The sequence below is a fragment of the Calonectris borealis genome, chromosome 5, assembly GCF_964195595.1.
Source record: "Calonectris borealis chromosome 5, bCalBor7.hap1.2, whole genome shotgun sequence".
Taxonomy (NCBI): domain Eukaryota; kingdom Metazoa; phylum Chordata; class Aves; order Procellariiformes; family Procellariidae; genus Calonectris; species Calonectris borealis.
The window spans coordinates 10358616-10379120 of record NC_134316.1 but is presented as its reverse complement, the minus strand read 5'-3'; the positions used below and the strand labels follow the sequence as shown (position 1 = coordinate 10379120).

Below are 20505 nucleotides of genomic sequence, written 5' to 3'. Positions count from 1 at the left end.
GAATAAGCTAAAAGAGTATGTATAGTCTTTCCTCTTGCCTTTTTTGACATTATGCTATTATTGACTTCTTGTTAAACAATTAACAAATTTAAAGCAAAATAATGTGGTCAGAGTTTTCCAAACAGGAGGCACTCTTTGCACTTCCTCTGCCTTTGGACCACAGGCTTCAAATCATTTGGAGAAAATGATAAGTGTTGGCCAGTTCTTGGTTTAAATGAATTGGTTTTTGATTTCCAGAGCTCTGTAGCAGCATGCTAACACCTTATGCATAGTTGCAGCAGATGATGCTAATCCTTTCTCTGAATTAGTTGCTTTTAAAATACTAACCTCCTAATTCCTTGATAGGATTGTGGACCTTGCACAAGCTCTAAGTATACTAGTGTACTTCGTGCTTCATCGTGCTGTACCAAGTGTGTGATGCATATTCCTATACTAAAGCTATTATAGTTATAGTGAATCAACACCTAGCACCCCGTTCCTGGAACAAAAGTGAAACGTTGATAAACTGAACTATTGCACTGTGCCATCAAGACATTTTTTAGCATGATACAATAACCCTTGAAAGCATTGAGTGTCGAGCCTTGGGAGTAAGGAGGCAGATGTGGCTGATTTATTCAAGGATTTCTTAAAGTGTTTAGCTAACCACAATAGTTTCCAACTCTCCCAGTGAGAGAAAGTTAATCTCACTAACGGAGGAACAGAATGAGCTATCTAGTCATGAGACGAGAAATGCCAGTAGATTGTCAGGCCATCTGAAGTAACTTTATGTGAAATGCACAGATAACATCAGAATAATCCAAATTACCAATTCTGAAAGCTAAGGGCCTGTCTCCCCTGCTCCTCTGTGTACATGATTTGTTTACTCAGTGTAATTTGAATGGTACTGAGGGAGTTGATTCTGATTTCACTTGGCGTACAGGGATGGAAAATCAGGCTCTTAATTTTAAAATTACTGTTCAATGACAGGGTGACCTCTTGATTCTAAACCTGTGTTAAAAAAAAAAATCTCTACTGATGGAATATGAGCAACTTTATTTTTTTCTGTAAGCAGACATTTATATAGCTACAGCTGAGATAGCGATGTCTAGGAATATCTTTTTCACTATACAGTAACCATCTATAGTTTCTACCTGCATCTTACATGCCAAATTCGTTACTTTTGTTTGTATGATCTAAGATGCTGGCTTAATTTGCTTGCAGTGGTTCAGCATTATGATAATCTTGGTAACGCAGTAAAGCTTTTAGGTGGTGTAATTTTAAGTAACTTGGCTTGTTCTGTGTTTGGAGGGTCTTCATTCTCCAGGGAAGGATGAAAGGGAATGAAACGGTATCCGTAGAGAGTGTAGTGAGGCAGCGAACACCAGGAGCCCAGTTTTCAAATAAGGACATCTCGATGCTTCCCATGCAAGGAGGACCTGGGTGTCTACAGATCTGCAGAACTGGTTGGGATAAGTGAGCAGCTTCCACTTGGCTCCAGGGATTGAAGCCGGTCCTGACAGTGTGAATGCGCTTTCTCGTAGAGTGTCATTAATGGTGAATTGTGAGGCAGGAGGCGAACATGGGGGTGTGGACTTTTGCAAATAACCCCAAGCACTATAGTCTGTTCTTCACTCAAAAAACCCTCCTTTTGCTTGTACTCGCAGCTAATTGGAAAGGTGTCTGCAGGCTTGAAAATTGGGCTCTTTTTAGAAAAGGACTTCTGTGGGACTATGAGGAGTCTGAAATGTGTGCTACTTATACACAGAGCTTCTGTGCATGGAAAGCCAAGTCTGTGGTAATAATTTACTACATTGGAGTTGTTAACACAGTCATTTTGCTTTTCCATTGGAATTTCCCACTCCAAATTTTTATAGTGAATGGGAGCCATAGAAGTGCTCAACTTTGAAATAAGCTCTGCAAATGTACTGTTTACCTTAAAATCTGCACAGAAACTCTCCTCTCCTTGTGCTCTTGGGCTAGTTTTGTGTTACCTTTTTGCCCTTTTGTAGTTATTCTTTACTGCTTTCCTCAGTCTGAAACCAATTCATTTTTTATAAGCATCAAGGCGGAGACCACAGGGTTCAGATTACACTTCTACTTCGGAGGAAGAGTATGGCTCAAATCACAGCTCCCCTAAACACAAACGCTCCCATACTTCAACAGCCACACAAACACCGAGGATACGTGGCTCTGGGCTGAGCAAGCAGAAGCACAACGGCAGAGAAACAGATGACGATGAAGATTTTGATGACCACCCTGACCCCTACAACTTCATGGCACAAACAGCAGAGATAGCAGAAATAGCCAGGTGAGGTGGGGCTTTATGTATTGACCCACGTGTTGAAAATGGATTGAATTTTCCTGAGTGTTCAAATCAAGCCCAGGTGTGGAGGTAGAAGGAGAGGCACTCTCTCCTGTTGTTGGTGTGCCCTCCCTGTCCTTCATATCTGAGCATAGGCTTGTTGAGACTTGGAAGGTTTTCATGAAACTTTACCGGCTGTGCTAGGCTGCGCTGGTTGTACCTTCTCTCTAGAAAAAGCCAAGGTGCAGGGCATTGTATCTTGGTTTGTTTCTTGTTCAGGCTGTGGATGGGTCCCCTCTTGTAGCTCTAAGTCTGTCAAAAGATGTAACTGTCTATACCTGCTTATCTCTGCTTTCTGCTGGAAGTCACTGTGTGTGCACGGACCGGTTGGTGTGAACTGTCCTAATTCTCTGCAGAGGAAGTCAAATGGATTAGCAAGACTGAATATGTAAACTGTTGAAGCTGCTTTGCCTGAAGCTGGTGAGGGAGCAGTAAGCAGTTGCTGCGGGGCAGAAACCTCTTTGCTTGGCACAATTGAATCCAAACAAGAAAATCTGTCTGGGCCCTGTGTATAAATGAGTCGTTGCTTAGCTTGATGTCCCTGGATACGGGACCTATTGTATACTGGTGGTCTGATGGTTGCCTGGAGGACCTCAGCAGTAAAGCAAATAGATTCTTTTTTTAAACAGTGGCATTTGAGGTTTGACATCTCTAATATGCAACTGTTTTATGCCAACTTTCCAGAAATACTGGTCTTCCATTGTACTGGCCATACTTGAAATACTTTCGACAGAGGAAGCCGTCTTCTGTCTGCTTTTGGTCAGCATTTCCACGCCACCCGTATCACTTGCCGCACTGATCTCAAAAGGTCTTTTCTTGTGTGAGCATTGCTGTCAGGCTGCTAGAAAGCGTGTCAGCCTTCAAACCGGGCTGCGTTACCTGTGCCGCATGAAGGGTGCGTGTGGGAGACGCTGGCTTCCCTCCTAGCAGCGTTCCTCGCGCGGGAGAGCGCTTCGGGTTGCAGCAGCTATAAATAAAGGGTTGCATCAGACTTGTCTGGCGCTGCACATTGCAGGGCTCGGTCACAGAGTCTGCTTCGTAATTGCAGTTCTGATTTCCGTTGCTGCTCCCAAATTAACTGGGAGGGGTTTAGAGGAGTCAGAGAGAGTTAAAAGGGAAAATGCCACTTGTTTACAGTAAGTGAATCACATAATAGATGCGTTCAGTGACAGCTGTATCCAAACCAGCATGGATAAGGGGGCACCTTAGGCAGGCAGATCAAACTGCTTTTTATTAGTTCAAATGTGCATTTTCTTTCTGAGGAAATGTTTTGATGAACTGACAGTTTTATTACATTGCTTGGTTTTTCGAATTAAAGAAGAAAGTGTCTTTCAGATAAAGTTAGCTAGCTGGAAGATTTTTTTTTTTCTCTTAGAAGCTTTTCTTTAGAATTACCACAACAGCTACTTTTGGTCTGAAGAGTTTTTTTTTAAGCTCTGCTAGCAACAATCCAGACACTTAGAAACTGTTTTTGAGATCTAGAGCAAGTAGAGCAGAGTGCTGCAATCGCTGAGCGTTAACTGGACACCTGTCAAGGCGCTTGAAGTTTCAAGACTTGGTTTCTGAAAACCAGATCCCTCTAAGGTATGCTTACCCGAGAAGGGTAATTCTCTCAGCCCTTCTGGAGAATGTGGAGGCATATTTTGATTTACAGTCTATAAACCATAAGGAAGAAGGAAAGAGAATTTGAGTTTTTATTATTTAAGTAACAAAGAAAAAAGCTTTTTCCTTGTATGAGCTTTTTAAGGGAAAATAAAGAAGTCCCAAGAAGAAAACTTGACTCTGTTCTATGAAAAAAAAAAAAAAAAAGAAGGAAGTAGAGTGGATGGGTGGGGGAGCAATAACATAAAGCTTCTTTATGGATTGTCTCCAATACTTTCTGGTAGTGTGTAGTCACTAGAATTTGCTTTTTATCAAATCTCTACTTTGAAGCTGCATTCAGGAGGGGATTTATTTTGTGTGCAGCCAGAGTGTTCCTTGGCACCCTGCCAAGGCACCCAAAAAAAACCTGCTTTCCTAGCCTTTGCAGAGGTTATAGTTCCCACAAACTTTTTGTGGCTGCTCTTTTTATATTTTATGAATATGAGGCTTGTTGTATCATGTGTCCTAATGGCTCTGCTGCATGCCCTGTGCTTTAGGCTCAGCCAAACCTTGGTGAAGGATGTGGCCATCCTTGCGCGAGAGATTCATGATGTTGCTGGAGATGGGGACTCGCAGAGTTCATCGGGGACGGGACCAAGCACCTCCCTCAGCTCTGTGCCCAACACTCCTGCTTCCACCATATCAGCGAGAGAAGAGGTAAGATCCCGAATGACAGAAATCTCTGCCTCTGAATGCTAGTAGGTACGCGGGGTACGGTTGTGGTGGGAGACCAGGGCATCATCCCCAGTTCTTGCAGCATTGTGAAAAGCCCTCATCCCTTGTCCTCCTAAAAAACACCAACAGAAAGATTGACTGCAGTCTATTGAGGATGCTCTTTATTTTGCCCTCCTCTGTGCCACGGCCAGCCTTGCAAGAGGTGGGAGTCATATTATTTCCTAAGGATCTCATGGCCTCTAGTCGGACTTTGGCCCCTGAAGTTTGCATCTCAGGAACAGGATGGAGTGGATGTGCTGCACTGCTGTGCCAGGGAGCCAGAGCCTCTCTCCCTGTTGCAGACAAGGCACTTACCAAGTATCAGCTGCGTATTTTGTACCTCTGCTGTGTTCTTTCTGCCAGGGCTGTTGAAATGCTGTGCAGGTGTTACTTGAATCCCTTCCCTCTATCTGTGTATTGATGGGCGAGGGCAGGGACTCTGCTCTCCAGCCAGCGAGGTGGGCAAGGAGGAAGGCAGTTAGCTTGGGAAGTGCTGTCCTGCTGCTCTTCGGAGAATCTGTGGCTTCCTCCTGAACTGTGTAAGAGTTTGTCTGCACTGGAGTGGGGAGGAGAGAGGCGATTTCTTAATTTGTCTCACCAGTGCCGCAGCACGGGGACTCACCTCAGCTCAAACTTGGCTGCAAGGTCACCAGGAGGCTCCCGTTGCTGAAGCAAAGTTGCCTTTACTGCTGTTTAAATCCAGATTCCCTCCTGTCTACCACCAGCGTTGACTTAAAAAAAATACACCGCTCTATCTGCTGTTCAGATGGGCCTATTGGCCCTCTGTTGTCTTTGTTGTGAGAATTGCGGACCTGTCCTAATCTGGGTTCAAAACTGAGAACCAAACCTGTTGCCCTGCCAAGAGAGTAGGTGGAGGCCCTATGACCCTGCTGTGTTCATCGCTGAAGGTGCAAAGCAGAAGTTTAGGGAGATACCCAGAAGATCAGGCGAGTGTGGCTGTGCTTGTGTTAAACTGAGGTCAACTGCTCAGGGAGGGGTTTTTTCCTGAGGCAGTTTGGAGCCACAGCACATAAATGTTTCGCAATACCTTCAGGCTCTGAGAGAAAGTGTTTTATTGCTTTGTTTCCATGAAAGTGCCACACCTGCAAAACCGCCTTTTGTATTATTCTTTTTGAGCAGTTAAGGTAACAAATCTACCTTATTTCTGACTTGCAAATGAAACGTTTGCTGTGGGTTGGTAATGACCAGTACTGAGCACCCATTTCCTTCCAGAAAATCAGCTTTTTTGTCGAGTGCCACTGAAGGGTACATCCCTTCAGCTTATACAGAGGGGTGTCTGCTGCTGCTAGAGGAAGAACACCTGTAAAACACAGTGTTTCTACTCAGTGCAAAATATTGGGCTCCGAAGTACATGGTTGTGATGCTGAATTGCAGGATCACAAAGCTGGGACTGCTTGGACCCGGGTGAGTTGAGGGTTTCTCTGCAATGTGGCTTTGCAGCGCTGCCATGCCAGTCCAGGGGGACGTGCCAGTCAGCCCCCTGGCTAGCCAGGAGAGCAAATGGAGGGCTGTGTTGCACATCAGGTAATGCTGCCGGCAGTACCGCTGCTAGAGCAGTTTTTGAGATCTTACAGTGGTGTAAATGAAGAAGCGCTGATAGGAGCCTATGAAGACAGGTCAGGAGCCATAACCTTTGGTGTGTTCAGCCAGTGGTGGCTGATTTCAGCAGGGAGGCCATTTGAATTACACCCAAAATGCCACCATGCATCAGTGGAGCTGCCCTATGTTGGCGATAGCCAGGAACAGGTTAAATCAGCAGGACTTTCTTCTGGCAATGCTAAGACGTGGAGCTGAATCCTGAATAGCTTGGAATCCTGAGTGGTGCATCTTGGGAGTCATGTTATGGATGGGAGCAATATAAACTGATGTGGATTTAATAAACACACATCTCGTCTTTGGAACTGGACTAGAATCAGCGAACACGCTTGCCTCAGTCTAGGTGCTGCTGAATCTGTGCTAAAATAATTATTTTGGCTTAATGCAGGGAAGTTGCTAGGAAATATCTGAAGATCAGTGTGTGTGATGCTAAGCACTGTGAATTTTGTGAGTGTTTATTGAACAACTTTATATTAAATATTCTAGGAAAGGACATACTGATGAGAAATAGCTACTGTAATTATAATAGTAATGTATTGAAACATCTGATAAAAGGAAGTATGTGAATAAGAAATGTTTGCTGTGTGTGAGTGTCTGTTATACTGCTCTGGCTCTTGCAGTGCTGTATGCTATTCTGCTAGCTCTTGATTTTCTACTACTAAATATTTATACCTATTCTAATGAAGTGGGGAAAAATGCAGGAAAAATAAGTACTGATGCTGGAATCGCTTTTGAGGGTTTAATGCCGTACCAGAAGCTTCATTTTGGACCAGTGTGTGGCACAGCATTTCTCAGCCTCAAATGAATTGCTTTTTGAATTACTTTTATTACGAAGCTTGGTTAAAGATTAAAATAATGAGTGTTCTCTTAAAAGTTAAGGTGAAGCCTTAGATTTAAACCTTATTCTTCATGTTGTCCTTTCAGGTTCAGTGTTGGCTTGGGTGTTTGCCAGGGAGGTTTTCAGTTTCCCAAGTGCATGTCTGGAGTGTTTTTGTTTGTTTTTGTAGCCTCAGCTGTATAGTTTATAATAACCTAGATTCTTGGCATACTGAGCTGAGTACTGCTACAAAATAAGCAAAAAAAAAAAAAAAAAAACCCAAACAAAACAAAAAAAGAGTTCAGCAAGGGTGAAACCTTCATGATTCCTGTTTACCAAAGCCACGGGTTGTTTGGGATGCCTTGCCTTGTGGGTGTGTAGGTTTTACAGGACCCAGCTTTCTGCAGAACTGAGCAGTCAAACTGTGAAAGCTCGACTGCTGCAAGCGTAGTCAAGTGGGTCATCCCAAATCATTGGCCACTTCTGCAAATTTTAGCCCTGCGTGAAATTCTTTTGGTTGGTCTTTTTTTAAAGTTCATAATGATATAGCAAAAACCTAAGGGCTCAATTATGTTTGTTAAGTTGTTGTTTAACGTACTCAGTAGGAGTGTTGGTATGATGAGAGGAAATGCTTACGGGTGTGACAGAACAGAAAGCATGAGAATGGACCAGGTCACATGTGAAAATCTCCTGGTGATGGGGGAGCAGGTCCTGTCCTTACCATGTTTTCAACTGGTTGTGCTGAGAACTGCTGGACTGTAGGAATATCTCCTTCCCTTCTGGTGCTGGTTCACCGCTGCAAGCAGCCTAACTTACTGTTTCTGCACTTCACGAAAGGATGCTTAAAAAAGGGAAGCTTATTAGCTAAACAGTTTGGCTGCTGTTCCCCTGTACCATAATTTCTCATACCTTCTGCCTGTGTATAACCCAAGTGCTATTGCATAGAGTGTGGGAGCCTGGACCTTGGATGGCACATGGTTTCCTCGCAAGAGCTGTGTGCTTTGCCAACCAAAGAGCCTCCTGGGCTGTATGTTTAGCCCATTCTCTGTGCTCGGAGGGCTGCTGGATTTCACTCAGCACAGTCCGTTTCGAAGTAACGGGGGAGCTGCCCGAGACCGCCTCTGCAGAACTGGTTGGTGACCAGGACCTCCACGGGCTTCAGTGCATGCGGGGGGGTGGGCATCAAGTGCTGGTCCTAAGGAATGCGCTTTTGGGAATGTCAACCCAAAATAACCCCAAACCATGTGTTCTCTTTGATACTTGCTGTCACAGTCATTCACTAGCGTTGATCTCTTTGTTTCTGTTTTAACACAGATTGCTCGTAGATCTTTTCGGCTGGCATATCCATCTCAGGTGCACTTTCCATCCCATTATTTTTGTATCTCTGTCTTGTTGCTGTTACTTTCCTCCCCTTCTTTTAGAGTTTTTGTCTGTCAGTCAACCAAACAGAGTAGGTGTCTTGCCTTTTCTGTTCTTCTTGTTAATTATTTGCATTATCAGTGGTTTTGTATTGCTTTTTCATCTCTTCCATGTGTTACTAAATGGTTTCTGATTAATTATATTGTGGCTTTAATGTTGCATTGATATATTAAAACATAAGTTATGGGAAAACAGGGCCTTTTTGAGTTTTAGCCTAAATTCAAACAAGGCAAAGATGTACTTTTCAACTACATGCTCAAGTCTCAAAATTATAAAGTGGAATAGCCCCACTGAGTTTCGTAGGATGGCTCCAGTGGGGAGATGCTTGCAGGATTGGGGTCTGGTAATTTGCTTAGGAACCCATACCTGTCTGAACAAGACTTAAATGAATCAGTGTTCCTCAGGGGCTTGCCTGAAAATCTGCAATACCTGCAGTGAGTGCCTGTGTGCCTCCTTCCCTACTAATTTTTAATGACTCATTACTCATTATTTCCAAGTTGGTGCAGCACATTCCAGAAGCAAGTCTGAACTACCAGAAAGTGCCTCCGGGATCAGTGGAACTGAAGGATTTTGACCAAAATATGAACGATAATAGAGAAGAGGATCCCTCAAGAAAAACGAGGACAAGAAACCGTGAGGAGGCAGGCCACCTTTTTCTTTACTTTATATATGACATTGCTTTAAGCTGCAGTATGTATACCTGCTCTTTCTAAGCTGCCAAAGGAGGCTACTAAAAAAAAAAAAAAATGCACTTCTCAAGAGCCCTGACTTGTAGGTATAGAAACAGTGTTTAAAAAAGAAAAAAAGAGGAACAGAATCACCCTTCTTTCCAATACCGACTGGAAGTTTCCTCTCTTGTGTAAAACTCCGTTAAAACCTGAGGCTTGGTCACTTGTTGTTTGGGAGGAGGCATTCAGTGTCAGAGCCCACTTAGGCTATTTCACTGCTCTTTTACACAAAAATCTCAGCTTTGAAATCTGCAGTACCAATAGTTTAATGGCAAGAAATCATGGCATGAAAACAGTTGTTCTTAATCAATAAAGGCACCTTATTTCTCTTCAATGGGCATGCTGCTCAGAGCTGCCCATAGAGCAGCAGTGGCAGGATCTGGACCTTATGAGGAGTTTCTGCAACTGGGCTCGAGTGCCGTGGCACAGCTGGCTTGCTGTGCCATGCTGTGCAGACAGCAAGCCGCTTGTTCTGCGTCGTTCCCTCCAACGTGTGCAATTTGATGCAGTTCTTCTGGGGTGAGAGAGCAGGGTAACCTGGAAATCGCTGGGATGATGCTAAAGGGTGAGGAAGCCTGGCCTGAAACTTGAGACTGGGGGTGGTGTCGGAGTGAGGGCTGTAACTGGGGGGGTGATGGTGACGGAGAGTGGAGGAGCAGGCTGCTGATGCAACACTCAGCTGTTGCTTCTGCTTGCTTTCTGCCTGCTGGCTGCGGTTGAGAAGGAGGAGCTGGGGCAGATGCTCCTGGGAGGCAGTGCAGGCCGGAGGGGAGAGCTGGGCTCCAGCACAGGCGCTGGGGAGGGAGTGTGGCTCAAACAGGCTGATGGAGGGGAACTTGGGCTGAGCCACCGGTACTGATCCTGTCCTGTGATCGACTTGAAGCAATCCCTCACTCCCCTGTACAGACATGCTGAGGCTGAATAAAAGATGCAGGTTCAGAGTGCCCCCAGCTGATGTGGGCTTTCCTGGCAGAAGCCTGGGGGCTCTTTTGAACCACGGGACTTGAATATTTGGGATTTGGTGGTTTTTTGTTGTTGTTTTTAATAAAGCAGAATGTCACATGGTGGGATTACATGGCTGTGAAGGTGACTTGAACTCATATAAATCACATTAGATGGTTTCAGTGAGACTGCTTGTGCGACTTCTTGCATTGTGATTTGGCTTTTTGGGGTTTTTTTGGTGGGGAGGTGCCTGTGAGGCTTAGAAAGTCTTAAACTTTTTCTTTCAGAAATGCTTAAATAGTTATCTTACTGCAGACAACTCTGTCTCTTTGTACGCTCCTCAAGAAAAAAAATCCAAGCAAGTTAGTGTTAATCTTTTTGCCAAAGTGCTGCAACAAAGCTGCATGTCGTCTTAATCTTCCTTGAACTTCAAATATCATCCCCATAGATGAAGATGTTTCAGTGGAGGTCATTTATTGTAAAAATTTCCAGTTTTGTAATATGCCACTTCTGCTAAAAGTTCTGTGATCTGCCCTTATATTTTAGGTAATCTTTGACAATCTGATGTTGAACCCAGTGTCCCAGTTATCACATACAATCCGTGAAAATACAGAAAACTTAGCTGAAAAAATGAAGTAAGTAACTTTTTAGTCCTGGCCTGAAACGTTGACTTGATGCTGAGTTTGTTGGCTTGCTACTTGTGGAAGATAATGCATTGTTGTCATGGAAAATCTTGTTATCAAGATGCAGAGAATCTAGATGTAGGAAACTATGTGTGTAGTGAACGAGAGGTAACAGGATTATTTGCCATCTCTTTTCCTCATGTGTTTGGCCTTTGGAATTTTAATGCTGGATTTGTAATGCCAGTTGATGCCTTAACTTTGAAATGTTGCCTGTGCAAAGAGTTAGCAGAAAATGTATGCCTGTTGGTGGATTGTCTCCTCTTTCCTCCCCTGTCCCAAGGCTCTTAGAAAGCTTGTGAAAGCTCTTCAAAGCCTGTTGTTGCTCTAGAAGACATCAGTTAGGGAAGGACTTTGGATTGTTCCTAAATCAGCTGAAGGGTGCTTTTTCTGGTCGCTAATCCTCTAATCTCCTTTGTTGCTACATCTTGTGATAATTAAGTATTTTAAACAAGCAGCTTTTGGATGGCAGTTTTAAGACCTGCTCTGCTTTTTGTGCTGTAGGATTCTGTTTCAAAACTCGGAAAGGACCTGGGAGGAGATGGAGGCCAAAATTAATTCAGAAAATGAAGTGCCAATTCTGAAGACATCAAACAAGGTAAGACCATGCAAACAAGTGAAGTACTGAAGGCTTGCATCCATGAAAGCTTTGTAAGAAACTAAAAAAAACAAGCTCTGGCCCTTCTCAAATCCATTTCTGAAATTTCTAGTCCATTTGCCTGTGTTGAACTGCTGGTTTTTGTTGCTGTTTGAAGTGTGACAAAGTGAGTTCCTCCAGCTGCTGTGTTTCAACAAACTCTTCCCCTCTTCCTTTGTGATTCATCTTCAAAGACCCAGTCCCTTAACAGATGTTCAAGTTTAGGGTCATTAGGCCTCATTTAAATATCTACCAAAGCATCACCTACCATGTAGTTGCCACAACTTCAGTTGTAGACAGGTGTTTCTCATGAATGTTTGTTTTCTTCACCTGTAATAGTTTGATAAGAGGGCAATAAAAAAGCTTCAGCCCTAGGGTGGTGTTTGTGCTCTCATGACCTCTTCTTGTTGTTTATGGGGACTGCCAGTAGGGATTTAAGTACAATAATGGACCCAGCAAATGTGGTTAATGCTAAGCATACATATAACTGTGCAGGACCTGTGTAGCTCAGCGCTACAGCAGTATATATGTGGCCAATTGCTTTTTCTGGTCTAGGAGTTGAGTTTGCAAATATCTTTGTGCATTGGTATTAAGGAGGATGTGGAGGAGCCTTTGTACAGTTAATCTGGTTAGCACTTCAAATCTAAAATCCACTGTGGCTATGAACTGGGTGGTGTAGTAGCACTTGGTGAAATGATGCAGAGCAGAAGTCCCCATGCACTGACCAGATGCACCTAGATACAGATCTTAGAATCATAGAATGGTTTGAGTTGGAAGGGACCTTTAAAGGTCATCTAGTCCAAACCCCCTGCCATGGGCAGGGACATCTTCAACTAGATCAGGTTGCTCAGAGCCCCGTCCAAACTGACCTTGAATGTTTCCAGGGATGGGACATCTACCACCTCTCTGGGGAACCCGTTCCAATGTTTCACCTCCCTCATCGTAAAAAAATTCTTCCTTGTATCTAATCTGAATCTACCTTATTTTAGTTTAAAACCATTACCCCATGTCCTGTCACATCAGGCCCTACAAAAAAGTCTGTCCCCATCTTTCTTAAAGCCCCCTTTAAGTATTGAAAGGCCGCAATAAGGTCTACCCAGAGTCTTCTCTTCAGGCTGAATAACTCTCTCAGCCTTTCCTCATAGGAGAAGTGTTCCATCCCTCTGATCATCTTCGTGGATACTAGCTTTGTCTTTTCTGTTAAATAAGCAAGGTTGGAACTGACTTTGAATCTTCTTGATCAGATAAGACAGAAGGAGTAAGGTTAGATTCCTGTGTCAGTTGAATACTTTGTTGCTTAATTTTCCATTCTGATCTTTTGTTTCTAGGAAATCAGTTCTATCCTGAAGGAGCTCAGGAGAGTTCAAAAACAGCTTGAAGGTTGGTCATTTAAAATGTTCTTTTTGCCTCTCAAATGCCAGTAAGTTGCACAAAATAAATTGGCTTGATTTGCCAGTGAAAGCTGGGAAAGGATGCAGAAGTTTAGTTTGTTTGCATAGTGCTCTCTGACGAGTGCATATGGAATGAACAGTAGATTTATCTTGTACTGCCAATTTTTAAGAAAATTGTTGACTTTTGCAGTGTGGAAGCTGTTGGTGTGGAAATGCTTTGTTTGTAGTAATGAGCATATTCCCATAAGATGAACTGGCAAAGGTCTGTTCTGCTGAAATAATATTTAGCAGCTCTTTCAGCCTGTGCTGAAAGCTGTGCTGTGCTTTTTGGACTTGAATTTTGCACATAGAGCTCTGTGCAACAGAAGAGGCAAGACAAGGTCTTGCATCATCTAGAAGCTTAATAAAGACATATAAAAACATACAGGTGTCATTTTGGGCTCCTGCTAAAAGTTTGCCATTTGGCTGCTGTAATTTGGCTTTTCCAATTGTTGTGGTTTAACCTGGCAGGCAGCCAAATACCACACAGCCGCTTGCTCACTCCCCCCCCTCCCTGGTGGGACAGGGTGAGAATCGGAAGGGTAAGAGTAAGAAAAACTCGTGGGTTGAGATAAAGACAGTTTAATAGAACAGAAAAGGGAAAATAATAATAATAATAATAGAATATACAAAATGAGTGATGCACAATGCAATTGCTCACCACCCGCACAGACCGATAACCAAGTAGCAATCGGTACTTCCTGGATCACGCCTACCATTCATATACTGAGCATGACGTCACATGGTATGGAATACCCCGTTGGCCAGCTGGGCCAGCTGTCCTGGCTGTGCTCCCTCCTCCCAGTCTAGCTTGGTAGCTTCCTGGAGGGTAGTCGTCCTTGACAAGGTACTTAGCAACAACTAAAACATCAGTGTGTTATCAACATTCTTCTCATACTAAATCCAAAACACAGCACTAGGAAGAAATTTAACTCTATCCCAGCCAAAACCAGGACACCAATTTAACCAGAACGTTGAATGTCCTTGTAGCTTCAGTTTGGGAGAGGTTTTGCTTGTTAAAGCTGCTTAGGCCTGAAGGTATTAATGAAGAAAATATCATGACTAAAATGAGCATGAGTACTGCCTACAGTTCTACTGCCTTCAAAATGAAGGGAGCAACCTTCTGTTTTGAAACTCTGCTGAGTGCTGCTAATATGTCTGTGTATGTTGTTGTGTTTTTTTTTTTTCTCCTGCCCCCCCAGTCATAAACGCTATCATTGACCCTACTGGAAACTTGGATGTAGTTGCCAGTAACAAAGCATCTTCTGCTGCAAAACAATCTACAGCCACTAAAGTCAGGACTGCTAACACTTCTGGATCCACGCTGGAGACTTTGTCCCCAGCACAGATGAGAAACTACACACAGAAATCGAACTGTGGATCTTCTAGCTTACAAGATTCGAATTTCATTCCAGATGGAGAGAAATATGTGATCTGATACAATATTTTGTATTGCTATCATATTGTAACCTACTGTCGCATTAGTATTGTGTATGAGTGGTTTGTGGACAGTTTGTGTGGAGCAGTTGTTTAGATTGCTAACACGTTGCACAAAAAAACCCCAATCTATGCTGTGAGGGTGAATGGAAAGTCTGTGTATGCCTTTTAAACAAGACTAGCACTGTGGAGCAGCACATACTCAGCATAGAGGCAAACTGATTTTTAGAAAATTACTCACTCACTCTTCCAGTGTGCCATAAGAAAACAGGTTTTGCATACGCTCCATTCAATACTGCCGAAGCTAAACTGTTCTTGCATTGGCCTGTTTATAATTATTCAGTTGTAATGAGGCGCAATTTAAAAAACACTTTTTTTGGTACTATATTTGCTTTGGTTTTGTTTGTTTGTTTTTTGTACAAGTGAAGCATTATAACTCTGTTGGAATCAACGTGCAAATCCAACAGAATCATTGTGCAATATCGTGGGTTTCTAGGAGAAACTCTTAGTACAATTGTGTAAGAAGTCCTTTTCAGCGGTCATAAAAAGGTAACCACGCTGAAGTTGTGCATCGTCTTATTTTCAGTCCAAAAACCAACATAAGACAGAATAAACCCTTTGTTTTTCTCTTGGGAAAGTGTAAAAATTAATATTGGTATGAATGTAAAGACTACTAATACAATTACTATTTTTGATGATATTTCAGGCCCAAAGTTTGGGGTAGGTACAAAAAATCAGATTTTACAGTTTAGCTTGCCAAATTTTCATGATTTCAGTACAAATGCTGTCTTTAAGCTGCTTTTTTTTTTTTTTTTAAATATACAATCTTTTTAAAATCAGCTAGAAATGCTCTTGGCTGGGCCAAAGACTAAGATGTTTGCGAATAGCTAATTGCTAAGAAAAAAACATCTGTTCCAGTGGCTCATGTAATAAACTTAATTGCACAGTTGCTGTGAACTAGTGTTCACTTGACAGCACTGAAAAAACAATGGCTTAAATGTAGCTCCACCTTTACTGCTAGTTCTGTTACGAGTTGTTTTTTCAATGCAAAAGTGCTTGAAGACCACCGTTCTGTGGTATTCTTCAGAAACTATTCAACAGTGTCAAGCACTTGGTACATTTGGGATTTTTGTCTGGATTTTGGTTTTGTTCTGTTATAATCCTAGAAACACTAAGGATTATGTGCAGTTGCACTGAGCAATTCCTTGTTTGTATTCTGTCTTTCAGTTAAACTGCAAAACACTAAGTAATTTTTTGTTGCTTTAAGAACAAAAGTTTTGGTTTTGAGGGAACCTCTTCCAGACGTGTTTGCTCCCAGTTTTTTCTGTCTTGTATCAATTCCTTTTTCATTCTTCCTGGTCAATAAACAGTAATCAGGTAAAGAAATTATTTTGTAGCTGTGGAGGATACGTTTACTGGGAAAGGTGAGCAGATGAGTTCCACTTTGCCCTCATGCAGTGCGTAGTTTAACCAGTGAAAATGGTTTCCCAAGCTTGACTGCTTCTTGTGTGCTGACTTTATATTTTGGGGTGGGTAGTGGATTCCTTAGTTAGCTTCAGTAGTTACCTGAGCTTTTCTGCTAGAATGTTGTAACAGTGGGAACCTGTTAAAGTAATTTAAATAAATAGGGATGCTCACAAAGTGTTTAATCTTACTAGCAAAGACCGTGATTGCTTTCCTAGTGAAGCCAGTGGGAGCTTTCTATTAATTTCAGTAGAAACAGGATCGGTCCCAAAATGGGAGTGTGCCAACAGGCCATTAGTTTCTTTTGAGCGTGCAAGATGCTGGCTGGTAAACAATAGGCGCAAATATCCTTCCAAGATTTCCAGTAGGTTATAAGACTCATCTGCTTGTGTGGAGATGCTCTTCCATGAAGAAATCTTCTGGATTTCATGTAGATGAATGCAGAATAAAAAAAGAATTTGCCCTTGATGTTCTTCTGCCTGTAATATATGCACTATCTGAATGTGTTCATTCAGTCGTTTATTCTGATCTGTCTTTTCTTGAAATAACTGACTGTGTCCTTGATGAATATCATAAGTGATGGTATCGTTCCTGACATATGAGACACAATTTTTCAAGCCCTTCTTGGTTAGGGTTTGAACCGACCAGGTGCTACCCCAACTCAGTAGGAGTTGAAGGACCTTCACAGATAAGGTGTTGCCGTTAATTTCAGTTTTGCTGTAGAGATACGTGAATTACTCAGACATCTGACTTTTATTATTACGTTACCCACATTTCCACATCTTCATGGCTATGCTCTAGCGAATTTTGTTTCTCTACAACGTGTCTTTGATGGGACTTCTGTTTACTTTCACTTGAAAATTGCTTGATTCTTCTTTCATTCATGAACACATCAGGGATGGATTTTCTTCCTTGGTTGCTCTGTTCTGAACTTGAGAGAGAGCCCGCAGACACCTTACATCAATTAAATCAACCTGCAAAATATGGTACCTCTTCGAGTGACTAATAAGGATGCAACAATCGGTGTCTGTTTATAATTTGGAAATGTGTGTGTGAAGCGGGGGGGAGGATACACAGCTTGATTTGTTTTATTTGTGACTCAGCCAAACTATAAAACGCTTCTGTGTCCCGACGGAATGTTCATCCTTGGATCTTTGCATTTAAAACAGTTTTGCTAATCAGTGATGAAATGCAACATATTTTTTCTTGTATTCACTGCTTCTGGAGTACATCCCATTTGCACTTGTCTGCTCCAGATAAGCCAAAGAGCTAGCCACCTGACTATTACTCCTTCGTTGATTGTTCATTCTTACAAGCAGTACTGTATGCAATCATGAAAACATGCCTCTGTGTGACTCCAGTGTGACGTAACAGACGTGTAGTGGTGTATCTGGGTGGCCCAGGATCGGTGCATAAGATACCTGTTGGCTTCCGTGAGCTACGGATGGGCTTTGCATTGAGCTTGGTAGGGGTGACGCTGACCTGTGGGTCACTCCTACCATATTGCTTTCATGTGTTTTGTATCTGACTAAAGAAATGTAACAAAGGGTGGGATTTTCAAAGTCTTTGGAAAGCAAGTGCTCAGGTCCTTCTGGGTTTCCATACACTTTGGGTGCCTGACACCGTGAGCACCTTTCAAAATCCCAGCCCTCAGCTCTTCCACTATACTTGAAAACCATGTTCTCAGTTCGACGCTTTCAAATGTAAAAACCTGTTACTCTGTTCTGATGGCGTGAATGTAAATTCCTGCGAGAATGTGTATGGGCTTTGTGAGCGAGGACCTAAATATATCTACGGTGATGTCATGTCGTGGTCGTGCTCCAGGAGAAAAGAATGTCTGCATCATCTTTAGGTATTTTAGTAAAGGTACAACTAGTGGAATGTTTACATACAGCCTACTGAAAAAGAGAGGAGACAAAAAAGATAAAAAAGTGTAAAGTATTTAAGTGCAAGATTCTACTAGTTTTTTCTTGTTTTGCAGATCACACTAGCTATTTTTGAAGTTCAGTAAATGTGTATAACTTTTGCAAAGACCAGACAGAACTACCTGTTCACTTTTGATGTGCCCCGTGCTGAATTGTGCCTATTTCACTCTCTGCTGTTGTTATGCTGCTGATTCTGCTGTTCTGAACTCTTCACTGGATCATTCCATTTGCATGCAACACAAATGCAGGCTGAGCTGTCTGAGAGTAAAGCTGAAACACGTTTGTGTAACTTGAATCGGTTGATGACTTTCTCTTTTCCACACCCTCTTGAAATGCTGTGTATAATTTTGATTTGTTTCTCCTGCCCTGATTTTTTTCCGCTTTTGTTTTTTTAATGGTAATTTATTTTTGTTTGGATTATAGGCAGTATCTGTACATTTTGTTTCAAGGTGATATTGTGGACGTCTTTAAAAAACCAAATTGTTATTTTATATAATTTTATCATAAAGTTGCTCTAATAAATCATTCTTTTATCATGTGACAATGATTCTGGATTTCGTGTGTTAATTTGGGGAGGAGTATGTGTTTGGTAGACTAAATTTTTCAACTGCCTGTTTACATTGGTGTAAAGTACAATGTAATGAAGGAATTATCAGCAATTGAAGACTCACAGTGCAACTGGATCTATCCTGGTGACACCTATGGCTGGGGCAGATCCCTCTCTAATAGTACAGGAGTCCCTTTTCCGCTGCCCCCGTAGTTACAGGGTTGAAGTCTCCAAGTACCCATCACCTGAGGGTGGTCTTACTTCTGAGTTACGGTATGGTGATATTTGATTTAATTTTGAGTACTGTTTTATTTCATTGCCATGATTAACAATGGTAGTTAAATCCAGCCTGGATATGCAGGTATACGATTGTAGAAAAACATTATTATACTCACTCTTTTGCTCTCACCTTATATCATATATTTTTATATAAGTAACTCATATATATATATATAGGAGTTCAATATATATTTTTATATATATGTGTCTGTGAAATTCTTTTGATTTTTCCCTTCATTCCATCACTGTCCTCCTTCCCTCCTGCAGTTCTGTCTGACCTCTGCGTCCTTCTTGGCACTTTTGAAATAACTCTAATTCCTCCTTCCCCTCTGCACAGCCTTCAGGTGCCTGCAGCCGCCCCCACCCTGCTCGGTGCCACATGGGACTCTGGCTCCATGTCCCCTGTATTAGCACGGCTTCTACAGGAAGTAGAACATGTATAGCTGATAAAAACATTGCATTATTTTACAGCAATAACTGTAAAACAAAATGCAGACAAAGCGGGGAAAAAAAAATACTTGTACCTAACCATGATCAAGTGGGAGACGTCCCATCCCCTGGTGACCTTTGCGCTAGATACTTGAACATGAGACCTTTTATGCTTAAAGCTTTAGGGAGGGATTTTGCGTTTTTTTTAAAAAAAAAAATAATTCTTCCTCTCTTAAAAACTTTTCTTCAACTTAGTTTGTGTATGCTGTGTCTGCAGAGAAGGCTTTTTTGTTCTCTAAAATACCGGGCTGGGTTACACACTAACTATATTGCCTCTCCACAGGCTTCCGCAGCAGTACTGAGTGGTATTTGAGTTGGGATGCTATTTTGAAATCAATAGTGCATCCACTTCATTAATTTTTAACAGTCTGACTGAATAAACATAAGAGGTAGTGGAACTGTAGCCAAAGCTATTTGCAACATAATGAAAGCTGCTATCTGGCAGAGTTTAAAAATAAAGGATAGATGGCAAAAGTAATGATCTCCTGTGTGCATCTTTCTGCTGAGTGTTCCGCTGCAATCCTGCCTGGCTCTTCGACGTCCTCATCTGCATTGGGAAATAGAGCCTGGTTTTCCACCTGTGTATAGAAGGGAACACCAGAAAGCGTTGCCTTGAGCAGGGTTTGCAGGATCCTTCCTTAGAGCAAAACTTAAATAAGTCATCAGAGACACAGGTTCTCATTTTTTGACGTCGTGTGAAGATCTGGCGATAGACCCTCATCTGTGGTCACCTGTCACCCATCGACGGTGCGGGAGGACCATGCCTTTTTTGATAAGGATGTTTGTGGACTGTCCAAGAGTAAAGCCCTGCTGGTCTCAGCTTTTTCTGGTGGGATGGGGTTGGCATGGGGCAACAGTGGGTGGTTTGGCTGAGGTTGCTTTCCTCAGGAGGGGTACAACCATTTGGCTGCAGCCCTGCAGAGACTTGGAGCACCTGCGCACAGGAGCGTGCTCGATGCGGTTATCTAGAAAAAGTGTTTTATTTAATGCGTCAGCTGCTTATGTCTCTGAACAATGTGGGCTGAGCAAGGGAAGCCAAAAAAAATGAAGGGAAGAAAATAGTACTCGCTAGGACTCTAACGTCCTTAAGCTTTTTTTCCTCCTCTGAACAGAAATTACTGAAAATGCTGTACTTGCCAAAAGAATTGGTGCCAGAAAAGGCTTGTTCAACCGTAGTGCTTCTGCCTCTGTCAACATCCAACTCACAGGAACCATAGGAAGGAAAAAAAAATACAAACCCAAAATGTGGCATCCAGCTGGCACCTGAGGACACTTCGTGGACAAGGAAAAATCCAGAGGCACGGGTGAAATTCAGTTTCAGCAAGAGGATCTGTGGCTTTAGCACAGCAGTAACCGCAGACAGCAGGTGACCCTTTGGGTGGCACGTTTCTCCCAGGG

The 20505-nt window shown here is 42.5% G+C and overlaps 1 protein-coding gene across 1 annotated transcript in view; it reads left to right on the top strand.

Moving 5' to 3' along the window:
* CEP170B (centrosomal protein 170B) overlaps window positions 1–18339 on the top strand; it is a 58829-nt gene extending 40490 nt beyond the window's left edge. The window contains exons 12-18 of the mRNA XM_075150941.1: window positions 2143–2287; window positions 4480–4639; window positions 9047–9190; window positions 10766–10854; window positions 11404–11497; window positions 12865–12916; window positions 14169–18339. Of these exons, the coding sequence (XP_075007042.1) occupies window positions 2143–2287; window positions 4480–4639; window positions 9047–9190; window positions 10766–10854; window positions 11404–11497; window positions 12865–12916; window positions 14169–14404 (920 nt within the window). The 3' untranslated portion in view covers window positions 14405–18339. The remainder of the gene's footprint in view (window positions 1–2142; window positions 2288–4479; window positions 4640–9046; window positions 9191–10765; window positions 10855–11403; window positions 11498–12864; window positions 12917–14168) is intronic.
* The last annotated feature ends 2166 nt before the right edge of the window (window positions 18340–20505 follow it).